General features: G+C 31.6%; 1 protein-coding gene across 1 annotated transcript in view; it reads right to left on the bottom strand.

The window, feature by feature from the left end:
* LOC123303080 (E3 ubiquitin-protein ligase Rnf220-like) overlaps nucleotides 1-18016 on the bottom strand; it is a 104279-nt gene that overhangs the window by 65549 nt on the left and 20714 nt on the right. Inside the window, exon 3 of the mRNA XM_044886180.1 lies at nucleotides 15210-15308. Within this exon, the coding sequence (XP_044742115.1) occupies nucleotides 15210-15308 (99 nt within the window). The remainder of the gene's footprint in view (nucleotides 1-15209; nucleotides 15309-18016) is intronic.

The following is an 18016-nucleotide window of genomic DNA, read 5'->3' as shown; positions in this document are numbered from 1 at the left end:
ATTTGATGTGGTCTCAAATATTTTTTGGTGTTTTTATTATATAATTGAATTTTTCATCGACTTCAAAAAAAAGATACCTTTATTTCATTTAGGATTAACAGAATCAATGACGTTGCATGTTATATTCATTCTGATTCGATTAAAGTTTTGGTTTATTGCACGGTACATACATATAAACCAAATACATGCTTTGTACTCAAATAATGTGATTTTTTTTAGCTTACAACCACACAACTATAAAAATATATAATATATTGTGTGCAAGTGATGTTTATAAATTTGATAATATAGATATCTCTCTTCAATCATTAATAAACTACCTATAGTCGTCTTTGTTCATAAAAAAATTGGATGTTCGATGAACTCATAATTTAATTAAAATTCAGTTTTGATATCATCAACAATCTTATATTTTGATGGTATTCTTATAAACTACAAGATTGTTTAAATATTTTAGATAGTTTTTTATCACACTCTTTAGATTTTTCGATATAGAAATATCCAATTGAAAAGGATAACCGATATGATTCAACATTTTTTCAGCCAACTTTAAACGATAAAAAAATTAATAAAAATGCCCAATGACCTAGGAATTTTTTGTGATTTTTGTAAAATGTATTTATAAAGTTTTATCGAAATCTCTAATATTATTCAATCATTGCATAACTCCTTGTGTATAAAAAATAAAAAATTTGACTGTGATAAATTTCAAATCCATATTCCTTTAAATAACGAAAATATGAGAGTGTCTTCATCTTAAATGCGACACACTGTAGGTAATATGATGTAGATATCTTATGTGTTGTCTTTGTTATACATTTTAAATTCAGTGGTGTATGTTATTAATAAAAGTAAACGCATCCTTGTCTAATGTATGATCGCGAGCGAGCGACGAAGCAGAGAAAACTAAAGTAGAGCATGAGAAAACGAGAAATAATATTAAATAATGTGAGTAAAGTATAAACATAGAGAACACTATCGCAGCGCTAGTAAAATAGTACCTACTAGAATGAATGTATGTTATACATATTATATGTAATACTTTGTAATCGCCGTCGCGTCGCGTCGCATCAGCAACAGAGAAGTCCACCGCAAGTGGCGGACAATTGCTCCGCCTCCAGCCCACATGAGAATATATCTAAAAACACGCCTTCTATAAAAGGCTTATCAAAATATTTCAAAGAGTTTAGAGCTGTTCTCAATTGTGTAAAAAAAAAAAAATTACAATAAAAAAGAATAAATAAAAAAGTCCGTTTGTCATGATTTTCCATTGTAGTCTGTTCGGCGTCCATAATCCAACTCCCATTCAAAGCATTGTCAAATGGGTAATACAATCGTTTTTGTCTGCACGTCTGTCCGACGACAAACTCTTATTATACATGAACAGTGAACACAGAACATATTCTCTCTGTTTTTATTTTTGTTGTTTTTGTTTTATTACAAAGAATTCTCTGCCATTTGCCAACTGACAAAATGAGGCTCAATTATCCGAAACCAAGTTATACGATAAAAATCATTACCTCTATTACTTAAGTCTATTGTTTCAAATTTATATCTTACATCACTTCAAATTTTAACATATGCCTCAGTCGCACCTCAAATTTTAACTACAGTCGAAATAGATTATAGCGACGTTGAAGGGAGCAAAAATTTTGGTCCCTTTAATCGATTAAGAACATTCTTGTACCCAAAAAATCACGTTTTCTTAGGATCATCTTTAAATCGTTTACATGTATTCTCTTAGATATACCAACCTAACCCAACCCAACCCATCCGAATCAGAATCCAAAATATTTAATTTTGCTCTATCACATCCAAATTTTATCCAATTTTGATAAAACAAGTATGTAATTCTACTAAATTTGGGTCATACTTTTCATATTTGTCATCAAAATTAACCTAGCTCTAATAGATTTCCAGAATACGGAATCCTGACACCAAAAATAAGCACATAAGTAACAGCTAGCGAAAAACTGGTATCACAGCTGAAAAGAATGATCCAAAATTAGTGGGTTTCAAAAAAAATTCCAATAAGATCGGATCAAATTTGCCAGTGATATCAAAAAAATAGAATTTTTGAACTTTATGACGTCATCAGAATCCAAAAAATTTATTTTTGCTGTATCGCATCCAAATTTTATCCAATTTTGATAAATCAAGTATGTAATTCTACTAAATTTGGGTCATATTTTTCAAATTTACCATCAAAATTAACGTAGCTCTAATAGATTTCATGAATGTGGAGACCAGGTCCCAGAATTAAGCACATAAGTGATAACTAGCGAAAAACTGACATCACAGCTGAAAAGAATGACCCAAAATTAGTAGGTTTCAAAAAAAATTTCAATAAGATCGGATCAAATTTGCCTGTGTTATCAAAAAATCGAATTTTTGAACTTTATGACGTCATCAGAATCCAAAAAATTTAATTTTGCTCTATCACATCCAAATTTTATTCAATTTTGATAAACCAAGTATGTAATTCTAGTAAATTTGGGTCATATTTTTCAAATTTATGATCAAAATTAACCTAGCTCTAATAGATTTCCAGAATGTGGAATCCTGATCCCGAAATTATGCACATATTCCGCTCGGGTCGAGCTGGTGTTACTTTAACAGTTGATGAATATATATTATATATGATAAAAAAAACTCAATCAATTCATGAATTTTTGAAAAAGCAATTTATAAAATATAAGCGATAAAAACCATAAAAAATAGTTAAAAATTTAAAGAGATTTATTTATTTAGGTGAGGTTAGGTGATTCTAGTCCGCTTTACTTTACACTTTACACATATGTGTGTGATATATTCAAGCCATAATCATATCATCATCTTTGGTAATTTAAAAACATCAGACAAGCTAATATGAAGAAGAAGCTTCAAGCTACAACCTTCAAGCTCATATAAGATTTGTTCAAAAGCTTCCACTCACTTCACTCATATGTGTTACAATCTTACCTAAACTAAATAAGATTAAATAACATTGATAGCAGAATTTATTTTTTATAGCGGCATTCTATTGTCATCTTGTTAGCGCTAACCATCTTACCAAGCTCATCTTCAAATTGTATTGCTTCTCACACCCTTCTTTCATCTCACATCTCAACATATATGATATGTAACATATACCGTATATTTTACTAGCAGTTATTTAACCGATTCGCTGGGAAGATTCAACTTCAAAACCTAAGACTACTGCGTTGTAGCCTTCCCTTCTCTTATCAATTTCAAGGTTTTTCTGGTGATTTGGTGATCAAGGTAGAGGTGATTTCGCACTCAAAATTGGACTAAGTTTGAAACAAGCTTAGCCGCTGGTAGTATTCCATAGATATTCCACTATCACAGAAAGTGGAAAAGTCAAAGGTAGTGATATCTTGATATACAAGTAAAACCTTTCAAAATATACACGTTTTCTATGCAATTATCAATAACGCTGAAGCAGTCTTCCCATCTTAGAAGGGAAATTCAGCCACATATCAACACGCCTTTTATTACAAAGAGGATCTTTGTCATAGTAGGACAACATAATCCCCTTCGGTAGCCCAGATGCAATATGTTTCAAAACCGAAATCTGAGAAGATTCATGATTGACTAGGCTGCTATCAAAGAAATAAATTCATCTGAAATGAACTTCAGGGTAAATATAACTTAATTGGCTGGGTGCCTGGACAATTAATTAGCCAAAATGAGTACATACACCCAGAAAAAAAGGTTCAGAAACCTTTCTTGGGATACCAAATAGCACAATAAAGTCTAAAAGAAAAGATTGGGTGATACACGAATTCAACCGCTCTTAAAAAGTTTCACAACATTTGCAGCTTGGGAAAAATCATTTGAGAATGCCTACTGGGAACAAACTTCGCAGTTATTCTGAGGAAAAGGAAGAACCCGGAATACACATTCTGTATGAAGGCGAAAGCCTTTTTTTTCAAACGACACCTTGAATGCATTGATCTCCTCAAGTGAAATAATTGAAGTGTCGCCCAGGAATATTTGAAGGACTTTTGGAGTATCTTTGAAGCAAAGGTGATACAATATATCAAACTAGTCGCAGTACAAATCTAATCAAATTTTTGTGGAAACAAATTTTATTATAATTCTAGATCATCGTCTAAACTTGATGGTTAAACAAATTGGATTTAAACTTAGGAAATTCATTAAGCGCAGGCTTGAAGACAGATGATAGACACAGAAAATACAAAAGTTTAGAAAATATTTTATGAACTGAAATTTTTTATAGTCAAAAGTTAAAAAATTTCACTTTTAAAAAACTTGGAAAAATCAAAAATTTTCCCAAATTTGATTGTCTCTCTTTGTTGAATATAAACCAATGTAAGTTATATTTAAGGGAATTTTCAACCCCCCTGTAATATGTGTTATATAACAGTGTAAGGATCAATCTGTGTGTAACGGGAATGGGGCATATTTCACCAGCTCATGTGTGAATGTCGTATAAACATACGTTATTTTATTCACGGGTAAAAATAAAAAAACAAAAACCTGTTAGCCATTTAATGTTTTTAGAAAACTAAGCAGAGGGTGGTTTAACTCGTCCCTCACGTATTTTGAAAAATCACTACCGAACATAATACATGTGAGCAATATTTTAAAGTTTTACTTTACAGGCGTCGGAGCCTGTTTATTTAATGTCCTGTTTAAATCCCGATAAGAAATTTTTTTAAAGTGTTATATGTATATATCCATATGCTTATCATATGTAAATATCTTTTGTAAAGTCCTGTTTTTACCCCTAAACAAGTTGCTACTTTTTTTCTGTTTTTCTTTTTGTGAAAGAAATACAACTAATACGTATTTTGATCAATCTATTCATCATCAGTAATATTGAACGATCAATATTATTGAAGCAATATTCCTGACTCAATATACGGTAAAATTCGGATGTTCTCAAGCGAGCTAGTAATATTGGTCAAAAACAAGTGAAAACAAACAATTGACTGAGTTAATTGTTGAAATACCATGCATAAATAGTGTTGATTACTCTTACACATACATATACAATTTATATAATACATACTATACAATTTACGCCTAATTTGCTCCCTCACGGGTGAACAGTGATGTTTACGACAAAATGTTTCAAACAAAAGTTGTTTATTTTTTTATGAGGAACATTTTTTACATTTAAACTTTTGTCTACCTCTAACGGTTTACAAGATAGGTCCTACTGACCTATAGGTCAAGACCCAATTGACCTATGCTGCTCATTTACCTACCTCACTTTTTACGTCCTGAGTACGCTGTAAAAATTTCAGCTTGATATCTTTCTTCGTTTTTGAGTTATCGTGTCCACAGACGGACGGGCGGACGGACAACCGGAAATGGACTAATTAGGTGATTTTATGAACACCTAGAGTACTAAAAATAGGGTTCTGTTGATTACCCTTCGGGAACGGAATCCCCAATAAATCCCAATATATTGGGTGGTAGCCCATAAATTCATGGATTTTCAATTAAAACTGACTTCGCATGATAAATATGACTGAAGCAATATTATTGACTTATAACTATGATTGCATGATCAATTTAAATCGTGATTTGAACAGAAACAAGGCCCACTTTAAAAGAGAGCCGCTTGTAGGGACACAAATTCGTCCGCCAAATTTATTGACGGATTTTCAATAAAAATTAAATCGTTTTAATTTTCTTTTATATTATTGTTTCAAAAAACTCTACAGACGATCAATTAATATCGATATTAACTCAATAAAATTGACCGTGTGAGGTTAGCCTAAAAAATAATTTAATGATTGTTTCTAACTAACAAAAAGCGTTAATTGTTTCAATATACAAATCGATTTCCATCGATGAAGAATTTAAGAACTTTTTATTAATAATTCCGAACGGTTTTACCTTTTGGAGTTGGTGTAAATCGCAGTGGTGGAGCGTGATGTGCGCGATCTGTACTGGATGCCATTTTACTGTATGCGGCAAGTTTTGATAATTTTATCTTAAGATTCCAGGCTGAAGAAAAAAAAAGGCTACAGTAAAATTTTTATTATTTTATGAATCGAATTTTATAAATAAAAAAAAATTTGAGTGTGTTAGTTATGCAACGGAAGTTTTCTTCAAAGAAAATTCTTCTATTAGTATTCCTATTCGATTTAAACGAAAGATTCAGCCGTTTCACAACAAAAATTTGTTCAAAAGTGGAATCCAATTAATACAATATATTAATTTTTTATGATGAAATGATATATTTATTATTTAAAAACCCTGTATATACTGATATAGTTTTTTGACTACTATTACCCGTCTGAAATCAAGCTTAAAGTAGGGACATTGAGAAAAATTTTAATTCATTCGTGATAAAGTCATAATTTTCGTAATAAAGGCAGTGAAAAAAGTGGTTCAGATGTACCAGTGATTCATGAATGATAGTGAATCAACTATTACCTATAAATGAATACCGATTCTGGATGGCCAAATGGAAAACTGAATGTGCAAAATTTCGCCATACCGGAGTTGGTAGTTCACTTATTGAAACATGCGACCAAGATTTGTAGCGAAATTCTTCCAGCCAGCATAGCTACCGCTTTAGAGATCGTTTTCTACCATTCACGGAGTAAAATCCTGGTTACGTGCCTCAATGAGACAGGAAAGATTATTCGAGCTTGCTTTCCTAAACATCTGGAAATCGATGATTTTCTCAACGCTTTCGCGATAAAAAACGAAAGCTTGAATTTGTTATTTAATTTACTTAAATTTAATTTGAATTTGTAAAAATTTCATCAAAATTGGTTTAGTAGTTTAGAATCTAAATGTGACACTGTGATGAGTAAACAAACGCACATTTACTTTTGTAATTTTTGTTTGCGAATGAACTAACATTTTACTGCTTTAATAATTTACAAATACACTGTACGAATGCACTATATCGATCATGAGCGAGTTCATAATCCGATCCACATTTGGCCGATTTTCGAGTGCTATGTCGTGCTTATCACCTTTTTTGAGGGCTGGATCCGTACTTGATTTAAAAATTATTTTACTTTTTAAATACTGTCCTCTATACATGACAGTCATGTGACGTTTTCAAAACACAATATAGGCATTTTATCCCGAATTCCTTGAGTACACCTGTAGGTTATGTTGTTTACATGAAATTTGATGACATTCATCATAATCTCCCACAAAACATACACCAAAAAATATTATAAGCAATATTATACCTTAGCTACTGGCTTCTCACCCCATATCTCCCCTAAATATATATATATATATATATATATATGTACCATTCATAACATTTATAGTATTATTAGATGTGGATGTAATATGGTTGAAGGTTGTAGGTTGTCCAAAACCGCGGGGAATGTTATTATCCTTATTATTGTTATTATTACTAAATCATGTTATTCTTATGTCACCATCAAACAGGGATGAACAAAAAATGCAATAAAATATTATACTTAGTTTTATTATTATTCAGTTAAATATATAATGGAGTTTAACCTCCGTTTTTTCATACATCTATCTATAACAGAAGCCACCCACATCATAATTTGTTTTTTCTTTAGTTTGTTTTATTGACAATTTGTAGATAGCTTTTAGTCTACTTTTGAGAGAAAATTTTTTGTTTAAAAATTCGTGGGTGCTTTGAACCACTTTGGTGAATCTAAGGGGAGGAGGCAGCTATCTCTATCTGCCCCGTTTTGGTGACGCCCATGAGAGTATCTTTAATAAACGAAGTGTGTTAGTTTGTTAAGGAGATACACAATTATTGAATAATACTTTATAAATACATTTTTTGATTAACAAAGTTTACAAAAATCACAAAAAATTCCTAGGTCATCGGGCTTTTTATTAATTTTTTGATCGTTCAAAGTTGGCTGAAAAAATGATGAATCATATAGGTTATCCTTTTCAATTGGATATTTCTATATCAAAAAATCTAGAGAGTGTGTTAAAAAACTATCTAAAATATTTGTACAATCTTGTAGTTTATAAGAATACCATCTAAATATGAGGTTGTCGATGATATCAAAACAAAATTTTAATTTAATTATGAGTTCATGGAAGATCCAATTTTTTTATAGAAACGACTATAGTTAGTTTATTAATGATTGAAGAGCGATATCTATATTATTAAATTTATAAGCATCACTTGCACACAATATATTATATATTTTTGTAGTTGCGTGGTATTATAAAGCTAAAAAAAATCACATTATTTGAGTACAAACCATGTGTATGGTTTATATGTATGAACCGTGCAATAAACCAAAACTGTTTTTACAATACTGTAGGTTTACAATCACCTTAACTAAAAAAAAAATATTTCATAGCCCTATTGTGGATAAAAACGTAACTATGACTGTGATTCTATTTCGCACAATATCGTTGACTTGACATACAGAGTACAATATTAAATGGTATAATAATTTAGTTTTGAACGTTATTTGAACAAAGAAATGTATAACAACTACTGTATACTGTATACTATATTGTGAAAAACACCCCCCACCCCTCTCCAATCTCTATCCTCCACCATCAAGTTCATCCCTCATACCCTTACAACGTTTTAGATGAAATATTTTTATCGTTGTCGATGTTATTAGAACAACTATACAGAGTGTAATAGATCATCATAGGTCATGACGAATTTCTGAAGGATACACTGAAGAGTCTTGAGAAATTTTTCGATCCCATGTACCATTAACGAGTATAAAATTTTAAGAAGTAAAACCATTTTTGCAAACTTTTATTTGAATTTTTCGGTCCTGTTAACCGATTGAATTCAAATTAGCGTCAAAGTGACGTCATTCTAAATCCAATATGTCGAACTAGTTATTTTTAATGCTTTGCCATGGTATCAAATGAAAGTCTTTGGTGAGAAGAATAAGAATAACATCATGTAAATCTAATGAAAATACTTTTTAATGGTAAGTATGACCTGACTTGTCGGTTAAGGCGTAGCCAATTCCGTCCGCGGTATGCTTAGGGTATCGGGTTCGATTCCCGCCGTCGCAACAAAATTAATTCAATTAATAGTTGTGATGGGCTGGTGTAGTGCATGGTATATGCATGAAGGAGGTGCATTCAGCCTCTGAAATTAAGGAGCTGATATATGAAATTATCAGCGGAAAGATGGTAAAACACATATATGATATCACAAAGGTTATCTATAGTCCTAAGTATGTCCTTCGTGGACAACCAATATAACCTAACCTAACCCGAGCCATGACCTGACTTTCCTATCGCTACCACCATATTAGATATACATATCTTTTTTAGTTTAAAACTAAAATTTCCAGTCCAGAGTCCAGAAATGGACTTTTCGATTAATTTTAACTTGGCAATGTGGTTCTCCAAAGATTCGTCGTGATTTATGATACACTCTGTGTATAGAGATTCAGCTAGTCTAACTCAGCTGGGTTGAGAGCTGAAACAGTGCCGTTTACATGTTGTAACGACAAAAAAAATATTATTATTAGAGTCAACTAAAATATTACTGTAAATAACATTTACAGTTATAGGTTACAATTGTAAATAGGGAATGAATGAAGAATGGGAAGAACAGGGAGTAGGGAGTAGGGAATAGGGAGTACAGTTCAATTACTAATAATTTTTATTTATTTACTTTTTATTTTTTGGTATATGAAAAACTATTTCCACTTAAGGTTGATCGGGCATTAGGGTAATCTATAGATAAAAATCTAAATGTTTCGTAAAGTCTGACGAAAAGTTTTCATAAAAGTTTTCAACATATGCTTTGGATATTTGGCCATACTGTGCCAGGTGTGAAAAGAATATATATGCATTGACGTAACCAAATTTTGGCTCCAGAGAAACAAAAGAGGATTTTATGGCCTATTTGGACCAAATCTCTATATATTATAAATACGAAAGTAAGCATGTTTGTTTGTTTGTTTGTTACGCTTTCACGATAAAACTAACAAATGGCTTTTAATGAAACTGTACAGCAATATAGCTAATACTTCAGAATAACACATGAGATATAATTTATAAAGATATATTAATAAAAAATTTTAAAAAAATTTAAAATTAATTAAATTTGAAATTACCATAAATTACAGATTTCTATAAAAATAGTCAATATGAAATATTTCACGGCCATCTTCTCTGATATACTCAATGAATAATTACGACTATTATAGCATAGAAAAAAATAGAAAACCATACATATATTTTACCTGCGTAAAACAATCCTTACCATTATTTCGAGTGTTATAGAAAGGGGATTAGCGAGAGCAATCTTTATCAATCTTTACATATAAACCCAAGCGAAACGGGTGGGTATCACTCTAGTATTTTATAAATTTGACAATATTTTGGTAAAAACAATGCTATCAAAATCTATGGTAAGGCCAGCTAATTATATTTGCCCCCCCCCCTCTTCTAAGTACGTCCATGACTATATGGCTTTACCTTTAGATAAAAATTATTTCCTAGATTTTCACCATTTTCTTTTAATAAAAAAAAGATTTATTTTCCAACTGGATTTTCATTAAATTCAATAGAAAATATAATTGAATTATGAAAAAAAAAAAGAGACTAATTTTAAATTAAATCTTAGTTTTAATTACAAACGAACCGAACCGAACGGTTCATCCATCCAAACAAGTCCAAGTGAGCGTATCCTATCGTATCGCATTTATTATACGATACGGAGATGGGAGATGGGAGAGATGATCATATCAACGAACCGTTATGTCAACCGACACCAAACGAACCAACGACTGACGGCTGACGGCTGCATCAAAGGAAATAGAAAAAAGGTAAAAAAAAAGTATGTTCATCACACGACCTCCATCCAAACACCAATATCATTTATTCTGGTCTTGAATTCATTATCAAATTGATTAAATTTTCACTCCCACTCCTTTTTTTGGCTACATAAGTAGAGCCCCGAAATAAAAAATCCTTTTTTTTTGCAAATTAAGACTTTTATTATTTCTAAATATCATTATTTCTAAATATCAAATTGACAGATATATGACGCACACCAGAGGGGTGGGGTTACACAAATGTAACTACCTTTGACGGGCGGGGTCAAAAAATCATAAAATTGTCTGACATAATTTATAGATGATTTTTTTTTCACGGAAAATTTTTTTAAATCGTCCCATGTGAAAAATCATTTGAGGATCATTTCTGATTTGTCATTACTGGCCATTGTAAATCGGAATCCACATTCTGGGTGAATGCGAAAGCTTCTCAAACGACAGTATTACTTGGGATAGACTGATTTCCAACTCAAGTGAAGTATCGTCTAGGAATATCCTAAAGTTTAATAAAGCTTTAGGACTTTTAAAGCATCTTTGGAGCAAAGAAGACACAAGGGATCAAACTGGTCAAAAAGATCTTTTAAGACATACTCAATTCTAAATCGAACCAAGCTTTCTAATTCTAAAAAATTCTCATTTTATAATATTGATAGTAATCAAAGTGCACTTGGTGTACCTCCAAGTGCACATATCTCCAGTACATGGAGGTACAGAAGTCAAAGTGTACGTGTATATATATTTATAATGTATATATTTATAACAGTTTGATAGAAATTCAAGTGTTGACTTCCCTCTGATTTTCACCCTCTGATGCTCATTCCATTTAAAAACTTTTCACGATTTGTAATTAACTCAAATTATATTTCAATTGTTTTTCTTAAATTTTTTTTTAATTATCTTAAAGCTCTGTAACTTGTAAAGTATTACTCTTTGGCCCTGCTTTGTGATTGATAACGAGTTTTCTATTTATTTCTTCATCTGTTTTAAGTTGATATAGGTAAATCGTTTTAGTACAGTCAAAATAAATTATAACGATATCGATTATAACAACAAACGTGTTAATTGACTTTTGTTGCTCATTTACGAACTTAGCTTCACTTTTTAAGATATAAAGATATCAGCTTGACATCTCTTTTCGTTTTTGAGTTATTGTTTTTTCTGAGTAAAATTCCAAATTGAGGATTCCAAACGAGAAAATCAGAAAAAAGTGGTTTTTCCTTAAATATTCTTCGATTTTCTCGAAGTAAAATATTGATGTGCCACCTATTTAAGGCTTTAATTGTAGGCTATGTTCTCCTATACGAGAGTAAAAAACGTATAACAGCTTTTATATTCGTCTTGCTACGATCTCTGAAAGCCCGTGTATTTTGGACACTCCACCCGTCGATCTTTCGGTATTCCATTTGAATTTTGTCGATCCAGCTTTCATTTTTCTTAAAAAAGCTAAATTTTTAATGAAGGACTAAGGAGTCCAAAGTAGTCGAATTCTAATGCATACTTTTCAAATTGTGTACCACGTGATTTAAGAAAATTTTCAAACTTCGGTCAAACTTCGTTACGTAATTATTTCTTTCTATATTCAACAAAAATAAATAAGAAATTATTATAAGGGTTTGTTCCCCGTGATTTTCCAACAAGAATTTTCCATAGAAATATTCTTATCCCGAACAAAAAAAAAAGTGTGAAATAGACATTAAAAAGACAATAAAAAAAACTAAAAAGTGTAATAATTTTCCTTATCTAGAAAATGATAATAGTTAATTTTCTAAGTACAATATGATTAACTGTATACAAGCATTTTCCCAAACGAAAGATAAATGAAAATAGATATGGAAAACAGGACATTATAACGGGTGAGACATTTAGCGTTTTAAATTTGAACTGTCTTTATTTTAAACGTCAAATACCATTCGAAAAGTGGCAGATATTTAGTAAAAAGTCTAAAATTTACGAAATGGGTGGCTATTCGCTAGATGAAAACCGGGAAACCTTTTTCCAAAGTGGAGAGTCTTCAATCCAAAATGTGAGAAATTTGGCCAAAAAACATGTACAGACAAAAAGTGCCATCAGTTCAATTTGTCAAGCGTATGCGTGAAACTGGCTCGTTGGTGGGTAAACCAAAATGTCAGCGTTCATTTCTCGCGCGTTCAACCGAAAATATTGCTACTGCGGTTGAAAGTGTTTGTGAGAAATGTGAAAGTGTTTTTCATCGAAAATGAAGAAGGAACCGCCATAACCATCAAAGATGAGCGATATCGCGCACTGTTATTAAAATTTTTCTTGAAGCACATTGAAGAGGAAGACTTGGACAACATTTGTTTCCAGCAGGACGGCGCTATGTGCGATACAGCAAACGCTACACTCAATCTTTTACGCCCTGAAATGTTGATATGAATTGGCCTCCCAGAAAATGCGATTTGATTCCATTAGACTATTTTCTTCGGGAAGGGATTCAAGATAAATGTTACGATAACCATCCAGAAACAATTCAAGCTCTTAAGTATGAGATTCAAGTTGCTGTTGCCACCATAAGGCTTGAAACCATCGAGAAAGTACTCCAGAATTGGGTGGATCGGATACTCTACTGTAAACTCAGCCGTGTTGGTCATTTGTCCGAAATTGTTTTCCACAAATAAATTTCATAAAACTACCTTTCAAAAAAATGTTAGACCAAGCTGTTTTTTTTATTGACTTTTTTAATTTACCCACCCGTTATATAGAGTGTTGTAAATGAAGAAAAAAAAAAATTTTCACTTGCACAGAGAAAAATTGAAACATAAAACATTTTTATGTAATAATTTTTTCGAGGAAAACTTCTTTATGCAATTAAAAACAAGTGTAAAATGGTTAAAGTAACGTTACCAAAGTAGCTATATCTATATGTGCTTCTTTTTTTTATCGAAGGGGTGGTTTTTTTTTGTGTCACAATGTTACACTACGGTTATTTTTCTAATTCTCATCCCCTTCGAGAAAGAGGGATGATGTAGAAGAAAAGATTTTACTCTTATACAATGTTTTAAATAGTCACCAACAAACGGTAATACGCCTTAGATATTTATGTTCGAAAATATGCTGAAAGAATGAATGATAAACGGGGAGGGGGATCTTTTGGGAAAACTCATTATACATGTTTTTATTAGCCTCTTAACAAGCTCCAAACACAATTTTATCTGCTAACATATTGCCTCAAATAATCACCAGTATTCTTTATTACAATTGACTTACAAATCATATACTAGAATTGGAAAAGCCGAACTTTCGGCATACTTGAAAGGAATAATAACTATACACAAAGTGACTACAGCACTAAAGTATACACACTCAATTTAATCATTAAACGAATTAAAAATATATATTTTGTATTTTACAATTGAACAAAAATCACAAAATTTATATTACATTTTTTTGTTGTCATTTCCAACGGTGAGCGTGGTTGCTTGGTAGAGTGTTGGCCTTCTAATCCATTGGTTTAGGGTTCAAAGCTCATGCAAGCTGGTCACTTTCAATTGTTCAAATCAATACTCAACGTGATCTGGAAGTGGTTATCTGAGGAACGCATTACTATGGGCACTGATGGCACAGTTCCGATTCGTCTCGACGGTAGTACAAGTACGCTAAGATTAACCCGCATCAGATCATTCTGTGGCCAGATTGAACAGTTGAATTGAAGAACAATTGTGGAGCCGTTTAACTGGCTGTCTGATGTTGATAATCTCAGCATCACATACAGTCTTTTGTTAAATTTTTTGAAATATTTTAACACAGCCAAATAGATGTCAATTGTTTGCGGGTAAAAAGCACAGAAAAACTTCTGGAGACAGCGGAGATGTAGTTTTTTTATTGACGAATTGAGCGTAGTGAGATATTAATTTTTTCGTAAGTGACCGAGATGGAGAAGAGTAGAGGACGGTAATGAATTCTCAGTGGAATCGTAGCCCTTAAACGGTCGAACCGACTTGATTGAGAACATTTTATAGCTAAGTATCCAAAAATCGGTTTACAAGAATTAAATCGCATTTGTCGGGTGTTTTTTAAATTTTGTTAATTTCACTTGTTTTTTTTTTAGTGTAGTTATGTAAGTCAATGGTTAGATACAGTTATTTTGTTCATTATTCGCGATGATATTTTAAATGTTAAATCTTATTTCACTTGTGTTGTGACTGTGAATCTTTGTAAAGTATTTTCATTTATTTTTCACCGGTAACGGTAACGTTAACGTATAACGGTATATTTTTAATTAAGACTTGTTTTTATATATTATTATTTTTCTGTTAAAATTTTCCCGTCACTTAAATTATCCCATTTTCCATCCTTTATTTGGTGGCTTCTTCACATTTAAGTTATTTTATTTTATTTTATTTTTTTTTTTAAATGTGTATATTTTTTAATTAAATCTTTTGAAAATAAGCAAATAAATGAAAATAGTAAAATGCTTACCTTGATCAAACATAAATCGAGACTTAGTGTATTCGTTGTGTTGATTTGTTGATAAATTAAATCCATTTTCTGGCATGTTATTTCCATAAAGCTGTTCCACTGTAATCATAAAAAATACATTAATCAAGTTTTATTTTTTGACCTTTAGTTTTATTTAAGTGAAAAGCGACCATCACTTAAATTTTATTCGCTTTTTTTACTAATTGCTATAAATAGTTTCCTTTAAAATAAAACTTTAATAGAAACAATGAGTTAGAGGTAGCTGACTTAAGGAGATGTGCAAGGATTGAATAATATTAGGGATTTCAATAAAACTTTATAAATACATTTTTTGATTCCTAAGTCGTCGGACTTTTTAGTATTATTTTCTCGTTCAAAGTTGGCTGAAAAAATGATGAATCATATAGGTTATCCTTTTCAATTGGATATTTCCATATCGAAAAATCTAGAGAGTGTGATAAAAAACTATCTAAAATATTTAGACAATCTTGTAATTTATAAAAATTACCATCAAAATATAAGTTGGTCGATGATATTAAAACAAAATTTTAATTTAATTATGAGTTCATCGAAGATTCATCATTTGATGAACAGAGACGACTATAGTTAGTTTATTAATGATTGAAGAGCGATATCTATATTATAAGAATTTATAAGCATCACTTGCACACAATATATTATATATTTTTGTAGTTGCGTGGTATTATAACGCTAAAAAAATCACATTATTTGAGTACAAAGCATGTATTTGGTTTATATGTATGTACCGTGCAATAAACCAAAACTTTTTTACAATACTATAGGCTTACACTCATCTTAGTTCTGCAAATTTTTAATTTTTAAGGATGTATGAGCATAGTTCCATGAATGTATACGATAAATAAGAATAAAATTTTTCGATGTCTACTTTGATTTTCGAAATATCGAAAACTGAATAATTAAAAATCATAAAATTTGTATGACGTAATTTATGGATGGTAAATTACGACAAGTAAAATTTTTTTGATGTCCTTATATAAGCTGTTATATTTATAATTCCAAATTTTAAGAGTTTTTCTTCGAAAAACCGCAAGTATGTTTGTTGTAGATCATTTCGAGTAAAACCATGAAGTATGGGTATGATTGAGCATCGTTGGAGGTCTCTTCTTAAAGATGAAAAGTTCACAAAGTATCAATTTTGAATCGTACGATTGAAATATAAACATTTGATAAAATTAGTTGTTTCTTTATTATTTTAGCAACAGTTGGGGCCGTATTGTGTTTTTAATAACACTAACACATCAATTCAATTGTATATATTATCATTATTTTTGTTTAAGGGTTCAGTATCAGTAAATTAGTGGCCTACATCATTTAATTACTAATTAACTACTCTCAACTCGATTAAAAATAAATATACGAACCGATTTATAATTCTTACGGTATTAATTCGTTCCACAAACGTAAAATTCAAGGTACCAAGAGGAGGATAAGTCAGTTTCCTTTTAGATCAAAAATTTCCGTTCTCCGTCCTGAACCAAAAGCTTGGTACTGCAAGTAGTTACTGCATTTTAACCATAGAGATAATACACATAGAGAACGCGAAGGATCTGCTAGCCTGTAAATGGATGCGATATGATTAACGAGACAGAAGACCGTCTGTGAGTTCCTCTGTGCCCTTGTCATAATTATATGTCATAATCATATGTATTATTGTTTGTATGTAATAGACAAGGATGCAGGGGAACCGACTGGCAATTTTCTCTCTAGCTTCGCATATCGCAAGTTTTGGACCATGGCGTTCTCTATGTATATAAACTCTTTGATTTGAACACTGTCACTGTTAGTGTTACGCATCTCATTACTCATTAATTATTAATAAATCAATATGATATTATAAGTACATATTTATTTATAATACATAAGTATAAAAATATATTTTTAATTCAATTACAATACAATATAGTACAATACAAATTGTTAAGAATGTTGAAATAAAACTCAAACTTGCGAGCTTAGAGTTTTGTACCCGAAAAAGCTAAAAAATTGGCGATAATCAACAAAATCGATTAAGTTTGAAAAACCCAACCTAACCCAGCCCAACCCACTCCCACTCCCACTCCCACTCCCACTCCCACTCCCACTCCCACTCCCACTCCCACTCCCACTCCCACTCCCACTCCCTCTCCCTCTCCCTCTCCCACTCCCACACCAACTCCCACTCCCACACCCACACCCACACCCACACCCACACCCACACCCACACTCACACCCACACCCACACCCACACCCACACCCACACCCAACCCAACCCAACCCAACCCAACCCAACCCAACCCAACCCAACCTAACCCAACCTAACCCAACCTAACCCAACCTAACCCAACCTAACCCAACCTAACCCAACCTAACCCAGCCTAACCCAACCTAACCCAACCCAACCCAACCCAACCCAACCCAACCAAAAATTACAAAAATTGTGTTTTTTTGAATTTTTTATGATTTTTTCGATTTTTACAAATTGCAAAAAGTGTAAAAAAAGTTTTTGTTTCCGATTTCGATAAAACTAAGTTTATAAGGTAATTTTGACCCGAAAATTACAAAAATCGTGTTTATTTGACCATTAAATGAGTAATTTTCGAGATATTTTATGAAATTGCTTTGAATTGAGCGATATCTTAAAAACTATTTGCTCTATCGTCAAATAAAACTTGATTATTTGGGGTAAATTAGCCTTATAAACTAAGTTTAATCAAAATCTGTAGAAAATAATCGATTTTTCTAAGGGTATCTATAAGAAAATTGCAAGAAAACTTTCCGATTTCAAT

This window comes from Chrysoperla carnea, chromosome X (assembly GCF_905475395.1).
Source record: "Chrysoperla carnea chromosome X, inChrCarn1.1, whole genome shotgun sequence".
Taxonomy (NCBI): Eukaryota; Metazoa; Arthropoda; class Insecta; order Neuroptera; family Chrysopidae; genus Chrysoperla; species Chrysoperla carnea.
Note: the sequence above shows the minus strand (reverse complement) of the source record. Positions and strands in the feature narration are given on the sequence as shown.